Consider the following 18,614-nt stretch of genomic DNA (forward strand, 5'->3'; position numbering starts at 1 on the left):
TTCTTGAAACTTGATACCTCCTGCGTTCAGGTTTTACATCTAGAATTCGCCGTCTGCGAATTTTAACTTGAGAGGTCTGGGTTGGTTGGCTGGCTGGTTGGTCATGCACACTACTTTTATCACTATCGGCGCTTTTACGTTGGCCTGTGAATTTTGGACAATGAGGTGGTTCCCTGTCCCTCTGGCCAACGACTATGGCCAGGTATACTCAAATCGGCCGATGGTCTCTTGGTGTATGGGGTTTATGTATGTCCCTGCCAACCCTAGTGGGCGTGCAAGTGCAGCAGCTGCCTTGTGGCGTTATGAACACTAGCTTTAGTCTCTCGTGGTGTGGCTGCGCGTTGCTGCGTTATATTCTCGGTTGCCTGTGTGGTTGGGTATGGCTGACTTGGCATGAAGTTTCGTGGTGAAGTGTTACTCTTTGTTGGGCGCAAATTGTATCCTGCAGCGCCACAGTATATGCCTCTCGAGGACATGTACCTACCTATCAAGCCTGTGTTTCCTTAAGACTTCAAACTTCATCTAACGTTGGTACACTGTGTTTGTCACGGTGAGAGTTGTACACTTGTTTTACCCCTTCTCTTAACCCTGAATATACCATACTTTAACCTATAGTGTACACATACACACCCCAGCTTAAGCCAGGTCCCCATTCATTGACCACCCTTACAATGGGCTGTGAGCTGCCTGCTCTGCAACGGGATTCGAGCCTGGCCTCATCAGATTGGTCGGTCGCAGCGCTAACCACTACACTACAGTGTGTGTGTGTGTGTGGTAAATTCACAAGCTACGAACATTATCAGTGATATGCACGAATAATACTATCATTTTATGAAGGACATGTGGAAGAAAGGATCAAGACGAGACCATTACAGATAGGGCCAGGTAGCTGTGATGATAGTGGCAGTGACGGGGGAATAGTTAGGGTGAGGAAGAAAGGGAAAACGAAGGACTCGGGATACTGATGCTTTCCTCCTTCCTGTCCACCTTAGGGACGTGGGGGATGGAAGGACCCCCGCCACTTGGACTCCGCCTGGGTGTCCGTGAAGCTCAGGGACGTGAACGACAACCCACCGCAGTTCTCGCGCCCGCACGCCCACATCACAGTGAGGGAAGACACAGCCCCAGGCACCCTCCTCGCTTCCCTGGCCGCCCACGACCCTGATATGGTAAGTGAAACCATTCGCCTCACTTAGTAGAGCAGCGCGACCTTTCCTAACTGAGTGTAACGACGATAAGCACACATTCACACGTAACAAGGACTGTCGCAGTGCACTCCATGGTGAGTACACGCGCATGTTGTACACACCCACACACACACACACACACACCACACACACACACACACACACAGTGAGTACACAATCATCGGTAGTAGTGACGTCTATGGCACGGGCGTAGCATGCTCCATTCAAGGGTCATCTCGGAGTAAAAAATGGAGGAACAGAAAGTAGAAATAAACTAGGGCTTGTAGACGTGGCTGAAAGGTAGAAAGAGTGTAGGAGGAGAGGACTAAGGGAGGAAGGGAGGTCCAATGTTCTGCTGGTCGAGGGAAGTAGGTGTTATAATAGCCAGTCCTCGAGTGGCCGGTTGCCACATGAAAACTATTGGAACCATTAACACTTCGTGGGTACAGCCACACCTCTACTTGCCTAAGCCTACATACATGACCACGAATACACCAGCACCCGCTGGTGTATGGGAGCGTGTCGACCGCCAGGGTCGTGTCACACTGAAGTTATCACCGACTGAATAATCCGAAAGACCTTTAGGTGTTCGAGATGATTTTAAACCTATAGACACTCTTGCTGCACGTAGAACACTTGCACGCTCACACACACACTGGGGGTCACTTTTTCATGCCCACTGATGGTGAGTACAGCCATAGGCTTGTGTGTAGTGAGTACACTAGTGCGGTGAAATTTTGAGTACACCCACACGCTTACTAAATGCTAGGTTCACCTACACATCCTCAGAGGGATTATAAAAACTCTCTGTTCACTTTTGGTTTGTTCAGACTAAAGATAACCCATGGTAAGTGGAGTGACCTGCCCACAAAGAGGGAATGTATCCACACGACCACACATAGTGATCCCTCCCACACACGGTGAGCACAGAAATGTGCCCATACACAGTTGTCGCAGATGTATACGGCACATGATCAATACGGGCACATACCCAACCACAGTGAGTACACGTACATACTCCGTGGTGAGTATCTTCCATCCACCTACTTCAACAATGCGCTCATTCACATACTTATTCATGGTGGATATAGCTACGCACTCACTCATCTCTATCGTTACACGTCTACAAACGATGAATGCTCGACATACCAACCTGTATTGCCTTCACCTACGTGTCTTCTCAGATTGAATAACAGCCATGTGTCCAAATTATTAATGTAGTTAGATACCCACACATGTCAAGCACAGGCACACAATTAACCAATCATGTCAAAGTGCTCACCCATAGCATGTTCTCACACATACATATGCTGAGTCTTGTGTCATACCCACCTTTCATCAGTGAGGCCTCATTACCACCTTTGGTTAGAACAACCAAGTGCCTACACATTGGAAATGTAGCCACATGCCGTAGCCACATGCCCACACATTACAGATTTAGCCACATGCCTTCCCATTGGTAATAGACTCATACCCATCCACGGTGAGTGCAGGCGTAGGCACACACGCATCCATTTGGAGTAGAACCTCATAATGGTCAGAGCTACATTCCTCAAACATGGTAGGCAGCATAGCCACATGCCCTCACATGGCGACAACAGACACACACACACACACACACACACACACACACACGCCACGAACGCACCCACATGTCGTGTCATGGAGGGGGTGTCATGAAGTAACTCGTGTCATGCAAGCCTTTCAGACATTTTATGAAGATCACCATCGCGAAGATCCGTCCTTAAGATATTCCCCTGCCAGTGAATAACAGCGTAGAAGAATATGATATTTTCTTCATACATTCTCACATATATTCGTGTGTACTTCCCACGTCTTCCCTGTGGGTCGTAGAAGGCAACTGAAAGGGTAGGGAAGCCGGGGGGACTGGAAATCCTCCCCTCCCGTTTTTATAGATTTTCCAAAAGAAGGAACAAAGAAGGGGTCGGCCAAGTGAGGATATTCTCTATAAGGTTCAGCCCTCTGTTCTTTAAGCTACCTCGCTAACGTGGGAAATGGCGAACACATATGAAAATTATATGTATATATATATATATATATATATATATATATATATATATATATATATATATATATATATATATATATATAATCTTTTTTTTTTAATTTTCCAAAAGAAGGAACAGAGAAGGGGGCCAGGTGAGGATATTCCCTCAAAGGCCCAGTCCTCTGTTCTTAACGCTACCTCGCTAACGCGGGAAATGGCGAATAGTTTGAAAGAAAAAGAAATATATATATATATATATATATATATATATATATATATATATATATATATATATATATATATATATATATATTCTTTCTTTCTTTTAAACTATTCGCCATTTCCCGCATTAGCGAGGTAGCGTTAAGAACAGAGGACTGGGCCTTTGTGGAATATCCTCACCTGACCCCCCTCTGTTCCTTCTTTTGGAAAAAAAAAAAAAAAAAAAAAAAAAAAAAAAACGAGAGGGGAGGATTTCCAGCCTCCCGCTCTCTCCCCTTTTAGTCGCCTTCTACGACACGCAGGGAATACGTGGGAAGTATTCTTAATCCCCTATCCCCAGGGATAATATATATATATATATATATATATATATATATATATATATATATATATATATATATATATATATATGTATATATACATGTATATTTGCTTTACTGATTTGTATTCGTATCTGTCTTTAATTTCATTTCCCTACCAAAAAAACATTTTTGAAGTCACTATATCATCCATTATGTAACAGATAATGTGGTACGCCCATGTCCTCACATTAACAGCTTCCGTTGATGGCTTCGTTCATTAGTCAAAAATGAGAGAGAGTGAAAAAAGACATTGATAAATGGGAGAAAGTTGTTCGCAATTAGCGAGTTCAACAACGTATACATTTTTGGCTTAATAAATTCCTTCTTATGACTTTGCTGAATCTTTTTTTTTCTCTCTCTCTCTCTCTAGATAACTGAATGATAAAGTAAATAACTGAATGATAAAGTAAATAACTGAATGATGTATCGTTTTGCGTCTGACAATCGTTATCTTCCTGTATAAAATCCGTACGACAACCATGATGAAATATATTTGCAGCGTGAGGTCAGCAGTCTTGGTGTCAACACCTTTGGTCTGACGCCAGGGTCGGCCACACGTGTCACGAACGAGTGGTGTTCGAACTGGTCGAGTGCACGAACGTGCAGTGACGTAATACGAGTCGGATTATCGTGTTTTTTTTTTTTTAACTTACTGGCCGACCAGCAAGAAGTATTAAACCAGAAGAAAATAGTAATGTATCTATCTATCTATCTATCTATCTATCTATCTATCTATCTATCTATCTCTCTCTCTCTCTCTCTCTCTCTCTCTCTCTCTCTATATATATATATATATATATATATATATATATATATATATATATATATATATATATTTATTTATTTATTTATTTATTATACTTTGTCGCTGTCTCCCGCGTTAGCGAGGTAGCGCAAGGAAACATACGAAAGAATGGCCCAACCCACCCACATACACATGTATATACATACACGTCCACACACGCACATATACATACCTATACATCTCAACGTATACGTATATATATATATATATATATATATATATATATATATATATATATATATATATATATATATATATATATATATGCACGTCTCTATTTCCCACGTCTCTCGCCACCGTCACCTAGTTCAGTCACTGTCCCCTACCACCACACACACACACACACACACACACGTCCCTCCGTCCTCCCCCTCTGGTTTGCATGTCACGCTATGCAAACATCCGTCAGTCCAGAGTAGAGCAGAGCCCGTCGTCCTGCAGGCGTGGTGGTGCCTGCTGGCTGGAAGGTGGATCCCTCGCGGCTTGCCTTGGTGTCGTTCATGTTACTCAACCAGATATACTAGTGACTGACCAGCAGGACTCCAGCTTTCTTATATGTTCCTATGAGTCCACGGGGAAAATGAAACACTATAAGTTCCCAAGTGCACTTTCGTGTAATAATCACATCATCAGGGGAGACACAAGAGAGAAATGAGTCAGTTGCTAAACATCGAAGAGACGAAGCTAGGACCACCATTTACCAAATGGTGTCCTAGCTTCGTCTCTTCGATGTAAATATATATATATATATATATATATATATATATATATATATATATATATATATATATATATATATATATGTATCCCTGGGGATAGGGGATTAAGAATACTTCCCACGTATTCCCTGCGTGTCGTAGAAGGCGACTAAAAGGGGAGGGAGCGGGGGGCTGGAAATCCTCCCCTCTCGTTTTTTTTTTTTTTTTTTTTTTTTTTTTTTTTTTTTTTTTTCCAAAAGAAGGAACAGAGGGGGCCAGTTGAGGATATTCCAAAAAAGGCCCAGTCCTCTGTTCTTAGCGCTACCTCGCTAACGCGGGAAATGGCGAATAGTTTAAAAGAAAGAAAAGATATATATATATATATATATATATATATATATATATATATATATATATATATATATATATTATCCCTGGGGATAGGGGAGAAAGAATACTTCCCACGTATTCCCTGCGTGTCGTAGGAGGCGACTAAAAGGGGAGGGAGCGGGGGGCTGGAAATCCTCCCTTCTCATTATTTTTTTTTAATTTTCCAAAAGGAACAGAGAACGGGGCCAGGTAAGGATATTCCCTCAAAGGCCCATTCCTCTGTTCTTAACGCTACCTCGCTAATGCGGGAAATGGCGAATAGTTTAAAAAAAAAAAAAAAAAAAAAATGTATAAAGGTAAAATCGCACCTCAGTATGAGTTGATACAATTATATTTAACATGTAGTTTTACTATACATGTGCCACGATATGTTTCGTGGAGACAATCCACCTCATCAGGTGCCAGTACTTAACAAAGTTATTTAGATCCCAACATCACACTTGAGTCCCGCCGTCCAGCACCAACCTGTACAGACCAACCACTGTCCGCTTTGTCTGGCAGTAAACGTTTTAAGGGAGAGCGATTAAGGTGGGTCACGTGGCAGGGGTTGACCTGGGTAGCTGGGTGTGTCTTGAACAACTTTTTTATGTTTTCGTGTTTTGTCAGTTCTCTCATAATGACTTGGTTAATGCTAGAATGGGCTTTAAGATTGCCTGTGGACAAATTAAAGTTCTTAGTGTTAGAATTGACATATTCTAAGACGTTGCGTGTGGTATACTTAGCAGAGGGGTATAGAATAACGGGATTTTCAAGATCTATGGGGTGATCATTTTCACGACAATGTTTAGCGATCAGATTTTTGTGGTCATCCCTGCGTACTGCATGACGGTGCCAATAACACCTCTCCGTTACAGTTTTTCCGGTCTGGCCTATATGAACATCTTTACATGCCTTGCATTTGACGTGGTAAACACTCCTACTTGTTGCATGATTTGGCCTACTATTTATCAAGGTCTTACTGATGGCGTTATTGTACTGGAAAGCAACATTCTTTGCGCGCTTTTTATATTAGCTAAGTTAGGAGAATAGGGCAACACTAAGCCTTTAGACTTATCCTTATTGGTCACATTTTTGATACAAGAAGCATAAAATGTATTTCTGACTTTCCAGTAAACTTTGTGCACAAACCACCTGGGATAATATAACTGCCTAAAGATGCGTCTTATATGACTACATTCGTCTACCAGGCCTGTGGGATCACATATCCGTAGTGCTCTTAATGATAGACACATCTCTGTGGTATGCTTGGCACTTTTACTTTGCAACAGTACTTTAACCAACTTATCTAAAGCACATTCCATAACCAACCGACAGCCCTTAAGTAAGAATTAGATAGATTGTCCCAGTTTCTAACTTCAAGAACCTATACTCAAACAATCCACTTCTCCTAGCGAGTAAAACGTAACCAAAACTTATATACACAACCCCCGACAATCACACAAAGACGGCCTTCACAACCAAATTTTTGACTTGAACTCCACCAGACATACACTTCAGTCTGAAGCTACAGTCGCCACACCTGCACGAGTTGTTCTTCCTCATCTGCAATACCCACGCCTCTCTCAGTACAACCATTAATGCATCATAGCCCTAGATGCATCTTGAAGATACTGAACACTCAATGCCCAGTCGTCCTCATCTCACACCTCACGAGGACAGACCCACTTCACCTCACAGGTCTAGACCTGTGGTCCCGCCCTGCGAAGGAGCCCATTTGCAAGATCCTTGGGGCGGGAAGATAACGGTATATGGGATACTATATCTGGGTTAATTCTACAGGGTTCATTGGCGCTCGGAAGAGAAATCACTATTGGAATAGTTCTTATCGATAACTGAAATATTCAGCCTCCCGTATCAGCTCATTTGCCTTTCGGGTGTTCACATCATCTGCACAATATCTAGGTCAGTCAAAGCTGTACAGTGAAACAGGGTTCAATTGGTGATTTCCTTGAGTTGCTTATAGAAAAGGGACGTGCATTATAACTGGTTCTCCTACGCTAGACTGGTATACTGAGGCGATGAAACGTACGACGCGTTGCTCTCTCTTGTCCTCACCTTATTCCAGGAGGCAGGAACCAGGGTTGTAAGATCCTGCCTGTGCAACATCGTTTCCCTAAACATCCCATCGTCCCAGATCGAGTGAAACGGAGAGATATATTGTGGTTTTAAGGCTCCATGTTTTTGCTCCTTCGTTAGGTATGCGGCTCCATCTTGACTTCCTGAGGTGCTCTCCGAATGCTTGTATGCGAAGGTAGTCCCACACCAGCTGTCTGTTCCTCTCCCTGGCATATATAGTTCCACACCAGCTGTCTGTTCCTCTTTCTTGGCATATATATAGTTCCACACCAGCTGTCTGTTCCTCTCCCTGGCATATATAGTTCCACACCAGCTGTCTGTTCCTCTCCCTGGCATATGGAGCTACTTTTTAGGCTTGGTGCTGCGTCCATCACGCCCACGGAGTTGGAATTCGTTATCCTGTGGACAAGTGGTAAAAGGGAAGCTTCTTGAAATGAAATAGTTGATATCATTTTGCCTGGCGTACCGTCCAAGAGAGATCTTGCAGCTCGGAATGTGTCGGCTACATTGGTAACCACTTTTATACAGAAGATTCTCTGGTGTTCAGAATGCAGAGGTGGGGCAAGAGGAAAGGGCTGTGTGGGTTGAGATGAATGCCATAGGAAGAGATTCTTTTTATCTGACAGCAAGTAGAAAGTTCCTTCAGTTGTTGTCCATCACAGCTTGGAAGTGGGACTTGCTTATGCAAGTACTTCTCTGACTAGCATGGATGGGGCTTGGTCCAGCGTGAATGAAGTTCTTCCAGCATGCATGGTTAAAGCCTTACTTCCCTCGAAGGGTTTAGCTACTTTGCTCGAGGTTCCGTGGGAAAGTGGGTCTCTGTAAACTCACTCAACAGAGTTATCCCCGACTCGAAGACGGAGTCAGGATTTCAGCAGAGCTACCGGCAGCATTTCAGTTCGCTCTTTGCTGCGATGGAAGAAGACAAGAAAGCTGGAGTGGCAGTCTGATACGCATTGCAGATCCCAGCACCACCGAGTTTATCAAGATGGTTGCTTATTTTCAACTGGAAGTATACTACATGGTGGCTCATGGTCTTAGGCAATATAGACTTCAGTGTTTTGTCATATTCGCTGAGTCTGTCGCTGCTGAGAGATGAAACCCTGAGGACGTAGGGTAGTCTTCGTAAAGCTGAATAATACCAGGTAGAGAGAAGATATACAGGATATTCTTGTTATCGGTTCTATTTTCTTCCATCTTTCTTTCTACAATGACAGAGATGATCCTAAAGCCCTAGGAAGTACAAGGCAGAATGCTGTTCTCTTGGGTTATTTAGCTGAGTCTCCTGCCAGTAATGTGGATAGCGAGAGAGAATGACTGGAGTGGGATGGGTTGACATCGCAAAGGGTTTAAGACACAGGCTCTTGTGATTTCTCAAGCTATGCAAGTGTGATGCTAGGACACAGGGACTCTACAGAGCTTGCGTAAGTGCTCTCTCTCTCAAGAATCAAATGTTGAACCCGCTACATCCTAGGCTATCCACATAGGCTCTGTAATAAGAGAGAGAGAGAGGCAAGGCAGTCACCTTGCTGGGTCCCAGTCGCCACTTGTTCCCTCGTGCTGTATAGCTTGGTGGCTACGTAAATGAATGTATATGTAGGCAAAAGATATAACGTTAAGTCGCCATATCTCTACTGCAGAACGAGTTTGAAATTCATAAGTCTTATGTACTCGAGTGGCCTTCAGCCCGGCTACAAAGCCTTGATAATCACACACACACACACACACACACACACACACACACACACACACACACACACACACACACACACGACGTGGCTCAGGTAGATTCTAAACCAGGAACATATTGCTGTGGGTTTCCTGGAATCCAGACCTTCCCTTCCTCATTCACCGGTACTGGAAGGGGCCTCAACACTCCTACCCATACGAGACACGGGCGAGTAGGGCTGGTGGGGAGATAAGATGCGTGCATTGATTGGGGGAGAGAGAGAGAGAGAGAGAGAGAGAGAGAGAGAGAGAGAGAGAGAGAGAGAGAGAGAGAGAGAGAGAAATGAAAACAAGGAGAGATAAGTAAGAGATGGACGGGTAGAAAATGGATGAAAACGGAGGGGGAAAAAAAAGGAAAGAAGAGAGAGAGATTGAGACAGCGATGATGGGGGTGAAAGCCTAGCTCCCCACACGGAGAGACCCGCCCTTCCTAATGGCGGGGCGGGCTAGGAGGATGGTACTTTTGATGCATTGGTGCATTAAAAGTGAATGGATGCACAGAAAGCCTTGCATAAAGAACATGGCCGGGAATGAATGCAGTCACCCAGTGATGCATACTGAACCTCCCCAGAGCCCCTTCCATCCCCCAACATTTCTTTCTCTCTTTTTTTTTTTTCTCTCTCTCTCTTTCTCTCTCTCTCTCTCTCTCTCTCTCTCTCTCTCTCTCTCTCTCTCTCTCTCTCTCTCTCTCTCTCTCTCTCTCTCTCTCTCTCTCTCTCACTCCCGGGTTAGTACAGGTTGCGCAGTGACCTAGCGCTTTCAAAGGCTGTCCAATTCCATTCCTTTTAGCCCAGGTAGCTGTCTCTGTCTACCAGCCTCAAACACGTGTGGAGAGCTGGCCTTCACTCCACAACCTCTCCTTATCACAGGCAACAGCACGGAACTTGCACGAGTCGTTTTCCGTGATACTACACCTTCCTGCGAAGAACGCTACGCGCTAGCCGTTGAGCAGAAACTCGTCGTCAGTGCTCGTGAGCGAGTCTCTCTCTCTCTCTCTCTCTCTCTCTCTCTCTCTCTCTCTCTCTCTCTCTCTCTCTCTCTCTCTCTCTCTCTCTCTCGCCCCGGGAAATGTCGCGCCTTCGTTGGCACATTTTAAAGGTGAGAGTTTTCTGCCTGGCCACATATGTCGTGCTGGCGATGAGCAGGAGTTTGAAAAGTGACCGATATATTGTAATGTAGGGAATAAACACTACTAGTTAAGCGTGAATGGCTACCATGGTTGACAGATGGATGAATAAGAGACATAAGCAGAAAGTATTTGTGAAGTATACGTCATTGACGCATTATATAAATGAACTACTTATATGTTTTATAGTAGAGAAGTAGATGGACTGGGTTGGAAAACGGAATGTAAGTGAACTACTTATACGTTTTGTAGTTGAGAAGTAGATGGACTGGTTTGGAAAACAGAATGTAAGTGAACTACTTATACGTTTTGTAGTTGAGAAGTAGATGGACTGGGTTGGAAAACGGAATGTAAGTGAACTACTTATACGTTTTGTGGTTGAGAAGTAGATGGACTGGGTTGGAAAACGGAATGTAAGTGAACTACTTATACATTTTGTAGTTGAGAAGTAGATGGACTGGGTTGGAAAACGGAATTTAAGTGAACTACTTATACGTTTTGTAGTTGAGAAGTAGATGGACTGGGTTGGAAAACGGAATGTAAGTGAACTACTTATACGTTTTGTAGTTGAGAAGTAGATGGACTGGGTTGGAAAACGGGATGTAAGTGAACTACTTATACATTTTGTAGTTGAGAAGTAGATGGACTGGTTGGGAAAATGGAAAGATAACTTGAACCACAGAGGCGAACCAGATGGATCAGTTGGATAGGCGGGGGCAGAAATTCGATCATGCTTAATTAAACACTTGGAAAGACGACTCGGCAATGTAAGAGATGAGTAGGAAGGCTTAAGGAGAGAGAGAGAGAGAGAGAGAGAGAGAGAGAGAGAGAGAGAGAGAGAGAGAGAGAGAGAGAGACTAGTGGGGCGGGGTAGCATCGGAAATGGATTGAAGGCAAGCAAGTATAAACATATACATGTGTATATATGTATATGTCTGCGTATGTGTATGTACATGTATGGGCGTTTATATACATATATGTTTATACGAGTGGATGTGTCGTTCTTCGTCTGTTTCCTGGCGCCACCTCGCTGACGTGGTAAATGGGGATCAAGTATGATAAAAATAATATATATATATATATATATATATATATATATATATATATATATATATATATATATATATATATATATATATATATAACGTCACCAGACAGGTCAACTCCCTGTCACCACCACAACCCTCGCCTCTCACAAGACCCCCATTGAAATATCAGGTCCCAGTGGGAAGAGGAGGGAGGAAGGCAGGGTCGAGAGAGAGAGAGAGTGTGTGTGTGTGTGTAGTAAGGGCCGGATCCTCCCCTTGTTGAGGGCTCTGGCTCTCTCCCTGTCGTGCCTGACGAGCACTAGGGCCAAAGGAGCTGCTTGGCTGCTGCTTCCCGCACGAGTCAGTGTCGTCTGCTCACACTCGTCTATGACGGGAAGCCAAAAGTACTTAGACTTTTGGTAGGAAGTTTGAGGGTGTATGTTCGGTAGATCAGCGAAGACCAGTGGGTGTGTTCACAAGTGAGGGTGTATTTACAGCAGGTGTTGTAAATACACGTTCAGGTGTACAACTCTTTTTCGGTAGGCGTTGTTAGAACGTAAAATATGGATTGTACGGAAGGTAGACTATTTCAAGGGTTAACGGAGAAGCAAAACTTTTAGGATTCAGTATTCATAATGACGTAGGTGTGTGTGTGTGTGTGTGGAGTAACACAGAGTGCATCTGTTACGTACCTGCAACTTAAGAGAATATTTAGATTTCTCTTTCTCCGCGGCAAAGAAGACGCGGGGAATCCGACTATGTGAGAGACTTTGAGAGACGCGTAATAGTATTTTCCGAAATGGAAATGCAAGTCAAGATTGGCCTCGTGCTCGACCTGTCCATCAAGTGGGAACATCTGTGTAAACTGGTGAAAGCCGCCCGTGTCAGGGGACCGTCACACAAGGTTCACAGGCAAATCCCAGCCAGCTATTGCCTTATGCTATTGTGTGGGTGTGTACTCGTGTGTATATATATATATATATATATATATATATATATATATATATATATATATATATATTTATTTTTTTTTATTATACTTTGTCGCTGTCTCCCGCGTTTGCGAGGTAGCGCAAGGAAACAGACGAAAGAAATGGCCCAACCCCCCATACACATGTATATACATACGTCCACACACGCAAATATACATACCTACACAGCTTTCCATGGTTTACCCCAGACGCTTCACATGCCTTGATTCAATCCACTGACAGCACGTCAACCCCAGTATACCACATCGCTCCAATTCACTCTATTCCTTGCCCTCCTTTCACCCTCCTGCATGTTCAGACCCCGATCACACAAAATCTTTTTCACTCCATCTTTCCACCTCCAATTTGGTCTCCCTCTTCTCCTCGTTCCCTCCACCTCCGACACATATATCCTCTTGGTCAATCTTTCCTCACTCTTTCTCTCCATGTGCCCAAACCACTTCAAAACACCCTCTTCTGCTCTCTCAACCACGCTCTTTTTATTTCCACACATCTCTCTTACCCTTACGTTACTCACTCGATCAAACCACCTCACACCACACATTGTCCTCAAACATCTCATTTCCAGCACATCCATCCTCCTGCGCACAACTCTATCCATAGCCCACGCCTCGCAACCATACAACATTGTTGGAACCACTATTCCTTCAAACATACCCATTTTTGCTTTCCGAGATAATGTTCTCGACTTCCACACATTCTTCAAGGCCCCCAGAATTTTCGCCCCCTCCCCCACCCTATGATCCACTTCCGCTTCCATGGTTCCATCCGCTGCCAGATCCACTCCCAGATATCTAAAACACTTCACTTCCTCCAGTTTTTCTCCATTCAAACTCACCTCCCAATTGACTTGACCCTCAACCCTACTGTACCTAATAACCTTGCTCTTATTCACATTTACTCTTAACTTTCTTCTTCCACACACTTTACCAAACTCAGTCACCAGCTTCTGCAGTTTCTCACATGAATCAGCCACCAGCGCTGTATCATCAGCGAACAACAACTGACTCACTTCCCAAGCTCTCTCATCCCCGACAGACTTCATACTTGCCCCTCTTTCCAAAACTCTTGCATTTACCTCCCTAACAACCCCATCCATAAACAAATTAAACAACCATGGAGACATCACACACCCCTGCCGCAAACCTACATTCACTGAGAACCAATCACTTTCCTCTCTTCCTACCCGTACACATGCCTTACATCCTCGATAAAAACTTTTCACTGCTTCTAACAACTTTCCTCCCACACCATATATTCTTAATACCTTCCACAGAGCATCTCTATCAACTCTATCATATGCCTTCTCCAGATCCATAAATGCTACATACAAATCCATTTGCTTTTCTAAGTATTTCTCACATACATTCTTCAAAGCAAACACCTGATCCACACATCCTCTACCACTTCTGAAACCACACTGCTCTTCCCCAATCTGATGCTCTGTACATGCCTTCACCCTCTCAATCAATACCCTCCCATATAATTTACCAGGAATACTCAACAAACTTATACCTCTTTAATTTGAGCACTCACTCTTATCCCCTTTGCCTTTGTACAATGGCACTATGCACGCATTCCGCCAATCCTCAGGCACCTCACCATGAGTCATACATACATTAAATAACCTTACCAACCAGTCAACAATACAGTCACCCCCTTTTTTAATAAATTCAATAAATTAATATATGTGAAGCGTCTAGGGTAAACCATGGAAAGCTGTGTAGGTATGTATATTTGCGTGTGTGGACGTGTATGTATATACGTGTGTATGGGGTGGGTTAGGCCATTTCTTTCGTCTGTTTCCTTGCGCTACCTCGCAAACGCGGGAGACAGCGACAAAGCAAAAAAAAAAAAAATATATATATATATATATATATATATATATATATATATATATATATATATATATATATATATTATCCCTGGTGATAGGGGAGAAAGAATACTTCCCACGCATTTCCTGCGTGTCGTAGAAGGCGACTAAAAGGGGAGGGAGCTGGGGGGGGCTGGAAATCCTCCCCTCCCGTTTATAATTTTCCAAAAGAAGGAACGGAGAGGTGGGTCAAGTGAGGATATACCCTGTAAACCTCACTCCTCTGTTTTTAACGCTATCTCGTTAACTCAGGATAAGGCGAATATGTATGAAAAAAAATGATCTATATATATATATATATATATATAAGCGTATGTGTGTATGGTGTACGTATTTATGGTCTTGTGTAATTAGCTGTTTGTATTGTAAGGGGAGAGAGTTCTACACTCGTAGAGTACCATCTCTTGAACTTTCTTTACAATCATACAACTTAAAGCTGTTTAGATTGGCTACATCATAGTTCAGTTTATTCTGTTCATCCGCTTTCTTTCTTTTTTTAACGAGTTTTTGCTTTAGTTTTTCTTGTGGCTACTGGTTGTATCTGCTTTAGAACTCTTCTTTACGTCATAACCTGGTTTGAAAGCATTAAGGTTGTGATCCAGTCACGCCACACACTCTTTTTCGAGGTGGACATATTTAAGAACTCTAGCCTTTCCCTATAACTCTGTACACCTAATTCTGGTGTCATCTTTGTTGCCTGTCTCTGGACCTTCTCTGTCAGCTGTTTGTGCTTCCTTCTGTCCGGTGACGGAACTTAAGAAACATGTTACTGTTTTAGCCTAACATAAAACATGGACTGCTTGCTGGGTACTTCCTTATGTGTATGCTTGAATGTTGATCTAACATTTGCCAGCTGCCAGTTTGTTTCGTACCCATGCAGTTTTTGCCCTGGAAGATACTTTTCGTATTGACTTCTTCCTTCATCCAATTCCATTCTCTTTACCTTCCATTATCTGGGGTTGAATTTCATCAACCACGTATCGGATTAACTTTGAAGTCTGTCTTGATCCCCTTGTAAGTTAATGCAATCCGCCTCGTTTTTTACTTCATGACCTCAGAATCATCCGCAAACATGTAGGAGTCTAATCCTTCTTTCAAGTCATTCACAGGGATCAAGGAAAGCGAGAATTCCAGGACAAAACACTGGAGCACGCCACTTGTAACCTCATTCTATTTCGAGACTTCCTCGCCATGCGTCTCTTGTTCCGTTCCACTAAGACATCATCCTGTCCATCGACATAGTCTCCTCCTTACTCTTCTCTGCAGATCCAGCTTCTTTACCAAACCTCCAATGTAGGATAGTGTCAAATGCTTTCTGCCACATTAGATATGAACAGTCCACCCAGCGTTCTCTTCTGTCTGAAACGGGTCGTGCCAAACCACAGACTTTATCCCATGCACATCTCTGACCCTCCTGCTTGCTCAGTCCCCAGTAATTCAAAGGCTTTTTCATTCAATCCTTCCATTTCCCTCACGGTCTTTTCCTTGCTCCATCCGCTAGAAAAACACACATTCTCTTGGGTAGTCTCTCTTCACTCATCTTCTCCATATCTCTCAACTATTTAAGTAAATCCTTTTCAGCCCTTAGCTTGTTTTTCCTTATACAAATAACTCTCCTGATACCAAACAATTTATTTCCAACACCTTCGACCTCTTTCATTCTTTTGCATTTAGGGCTCTCGAGTCGCACCCCACAACACCAGCGGGACTACTGTACTATCAAACATACCCATCTTTGTCCACACACACCTCAAAGTGCACCCAGGACCATTGCCTCTTCACCCACATCCGTTGTCGTATCCACTCACACGTTATCTAAAGCACTCGACTTCTCGTAGGTTCTCTTCATTCAGACTCTCACAAGAACCAACCTGTCCCGCTCATTTCTGCTTTTCCTCACAACCTTACTCTTACTTGTAGCGTCTCTCAACTTACTTCCTTCCCACATACATCTTAACATACACCCTAACTCAGACACCAACGTCTGCGGTTTTTCCCTCGCGTCCGCCATCAGAGCCGTGCCATCTGCAAACAGCAGATTCAGTTCCCACTTCTCTCATCCCCACCTTACACCGTTAGAAAAATAACCTTCATGATCACCTCTTCACCTACACTTTTAACCAGACCGTATCATCGCCTTTCTTCATTATTCACTTAAATTGCTTTTTTTTTCCAGAGTGCATTTCATTCCAGCAGCTTTTTTATCTGTTGATGGATCCATTTACGTACAAAAGTCCTCAAAGGGGCCACGCTTCAAAAGGAAGGGAAGGGAGAAAAACAATACAAGAAATTTTCGTCAGATAGAACACGTTTTTTTTTCTTCAAATGGAACAAGTTTTGGCTATATATATATATATATTTTTTCTAGCTTTCCCGTACTGGCTCGCCGTTTTCAGCGTTATTGAATTAACGCCAGAAATATACGAAGGACGGCCTCTTACTCGAATCTACACTCAACCCGTCGTGTATGGGTGGATAGATATGATCTAAAATGAGGAGAAAAAGGGATGCTCAGCAAGAAAAGAAAATAAGGAATGAGCCAAAATAAGGAAAATGAGTTTTATGGTTCATGTTGGCTGGTGTGTAGGCTACCCTAGTGGCTTATTTTTAATGAAACAGTGTAGAACCAGCAGCCCGAACGCGGAGGGTGTAAAGTAAGATGGTTCGGGGAAATACTTTAGCTAACTCAGGACGGTGGTTCATCCCTGGAGAGTCGCTGTGTACTGCAGCCCACTACTTTATAATTCATTCCTTTTATCGTACCAGAGACATGGTGGAGGTGGTGGTAACTCCACGCGTACAACCACCCACAATTGACTCGCCTCTCTTCTCCCCGTGCACACACACACACACATAGTTGCCAAATAACTGTAAATTCATGGATTTGAAATCTATCACATATATCATCTAATATTACTTGAATGAAGAAATGTAAAACCAAATGATTTTAAGATTATGTTGGTATGTCCGGTGACCAGGTCTCTCGCTAGTGTCTGTGCCCTAAAAGATACTCTGGATTCAAATTTCCCGGGCGTTGTCGTGAGTTGCTGGAGCAGCTGGCATCCAAATACAGTATATTTTAAGTCAGTGGTGCGGACTAAAGTTGACTATTTCACTAGTATCCTGTCCCTCTCAATTGATTAAGATGCGTGCCTTAAAGACCTGTTTTTATCTTAATTTCTACGTATCTAGGTCGGTACATATTTGCCAGGGACTAGAAATTTTTTTTTTCCGGTGTGTTGGTGAGTGTATACGCCACACAGTGTTGCCCCCTTCTACCTCGGTCGGTTGTTGATGTCGGACGTGTGGTGTTCGCTCCAGTCATTTTTGCTATGGCTTGTGCTCCGCCGGGCCTTCCGTTTGTCTGCCTGTTCACGCTGGTTTATCTGCGTAATAGGCTTACGGTGGACGTGCCATATTCGGGTTCTTCGGCCGGATGTGAGGAGTAGAAGACGATATATTAGGCTCGGCGGGACATCACAGCCACGATCCTTGACGACTTGGAACGAGCGTGTTTACCGTACTGCTTCGTCAGAAGTTCCACGCTGATGCCATTGCCATGTGTGTGTAAATTCTCCTGTAACGGTTGTAATACAGGTTGGTATTTCAGCCTTAGGCTGGGTTCCCATAAGGTCCTTATTGTTATTTTCCATCTTGTCAGTTGTGGTGATTTAAAAGTACCCCATTGTGTCCCCTGTCCTTGAGACAATGTATGCATTGTCTTCATACGCAATCACAGTTTTCAAGTAATTGTCACTTTCTACTTAATGTTCTATGATTGTTAAGGCCGTAGGTGCTCTAATGGTAAGACCTAATTCCAGGTCGCTCATATTCTATTTCTTTTTTTCTTCTAACTGATGAGACGAGTGTCATGAAAGATGAAATCACGTTGTAGTTATGGAGAGAACCCGAGAGTGCACCTGAGGGTTTTAGGTCGGTGGATATTGTGTTTGATGGACACCCTTTGTGTAATGAGTACCCTTTAATGAGTGGATGGGGTATAAAGTAGTAATAGTAGTAATAGGTGGATGTAAGTACCCCTGTGTAAGTGTCTGTTAAGAAGGAATTCCTGAGTTACGTCCTTCATCAAGCGTTAAGTGCTGTTGATGCATACTT

The 18,614-nt window shown here is 43.3% G+C and overlaps 1 protein-coding gene across 1 annotated transcript in view; it reads left to right on the top strand.

The window, feature by feature from the left end:
* LOC139757672 (putative neural-cadherin 2) overlaps positions 1 to 18,614 on the top strand; it is a 630,644-nt gene that overhangs the window by 522,756 nt on the left and 89,274 nt on the right. Inside the window, 1 exon segment of the mRNA XM_071678436.1 lies at positions 993 to 1,169. Within this exon segment, the coding sequence (XP_071534537.1) occupies positions 993 to 1,169 (177 nt within the window).

This window comes from Panulirus ornatus, chromosome 27, assembly GCF_036320965.1.
Source record: "Panulirus ornatus isolate Po-2019 chromosome 27, ASM3632096v1, whole genome shotgun sequence".
NCBI classification, from domain to species: Eukaryota; Metazoa; Arthropoda; class Malacostraca; order Decapoda; family Palinuridae; genus Panulirus; species Panulirus ornatus.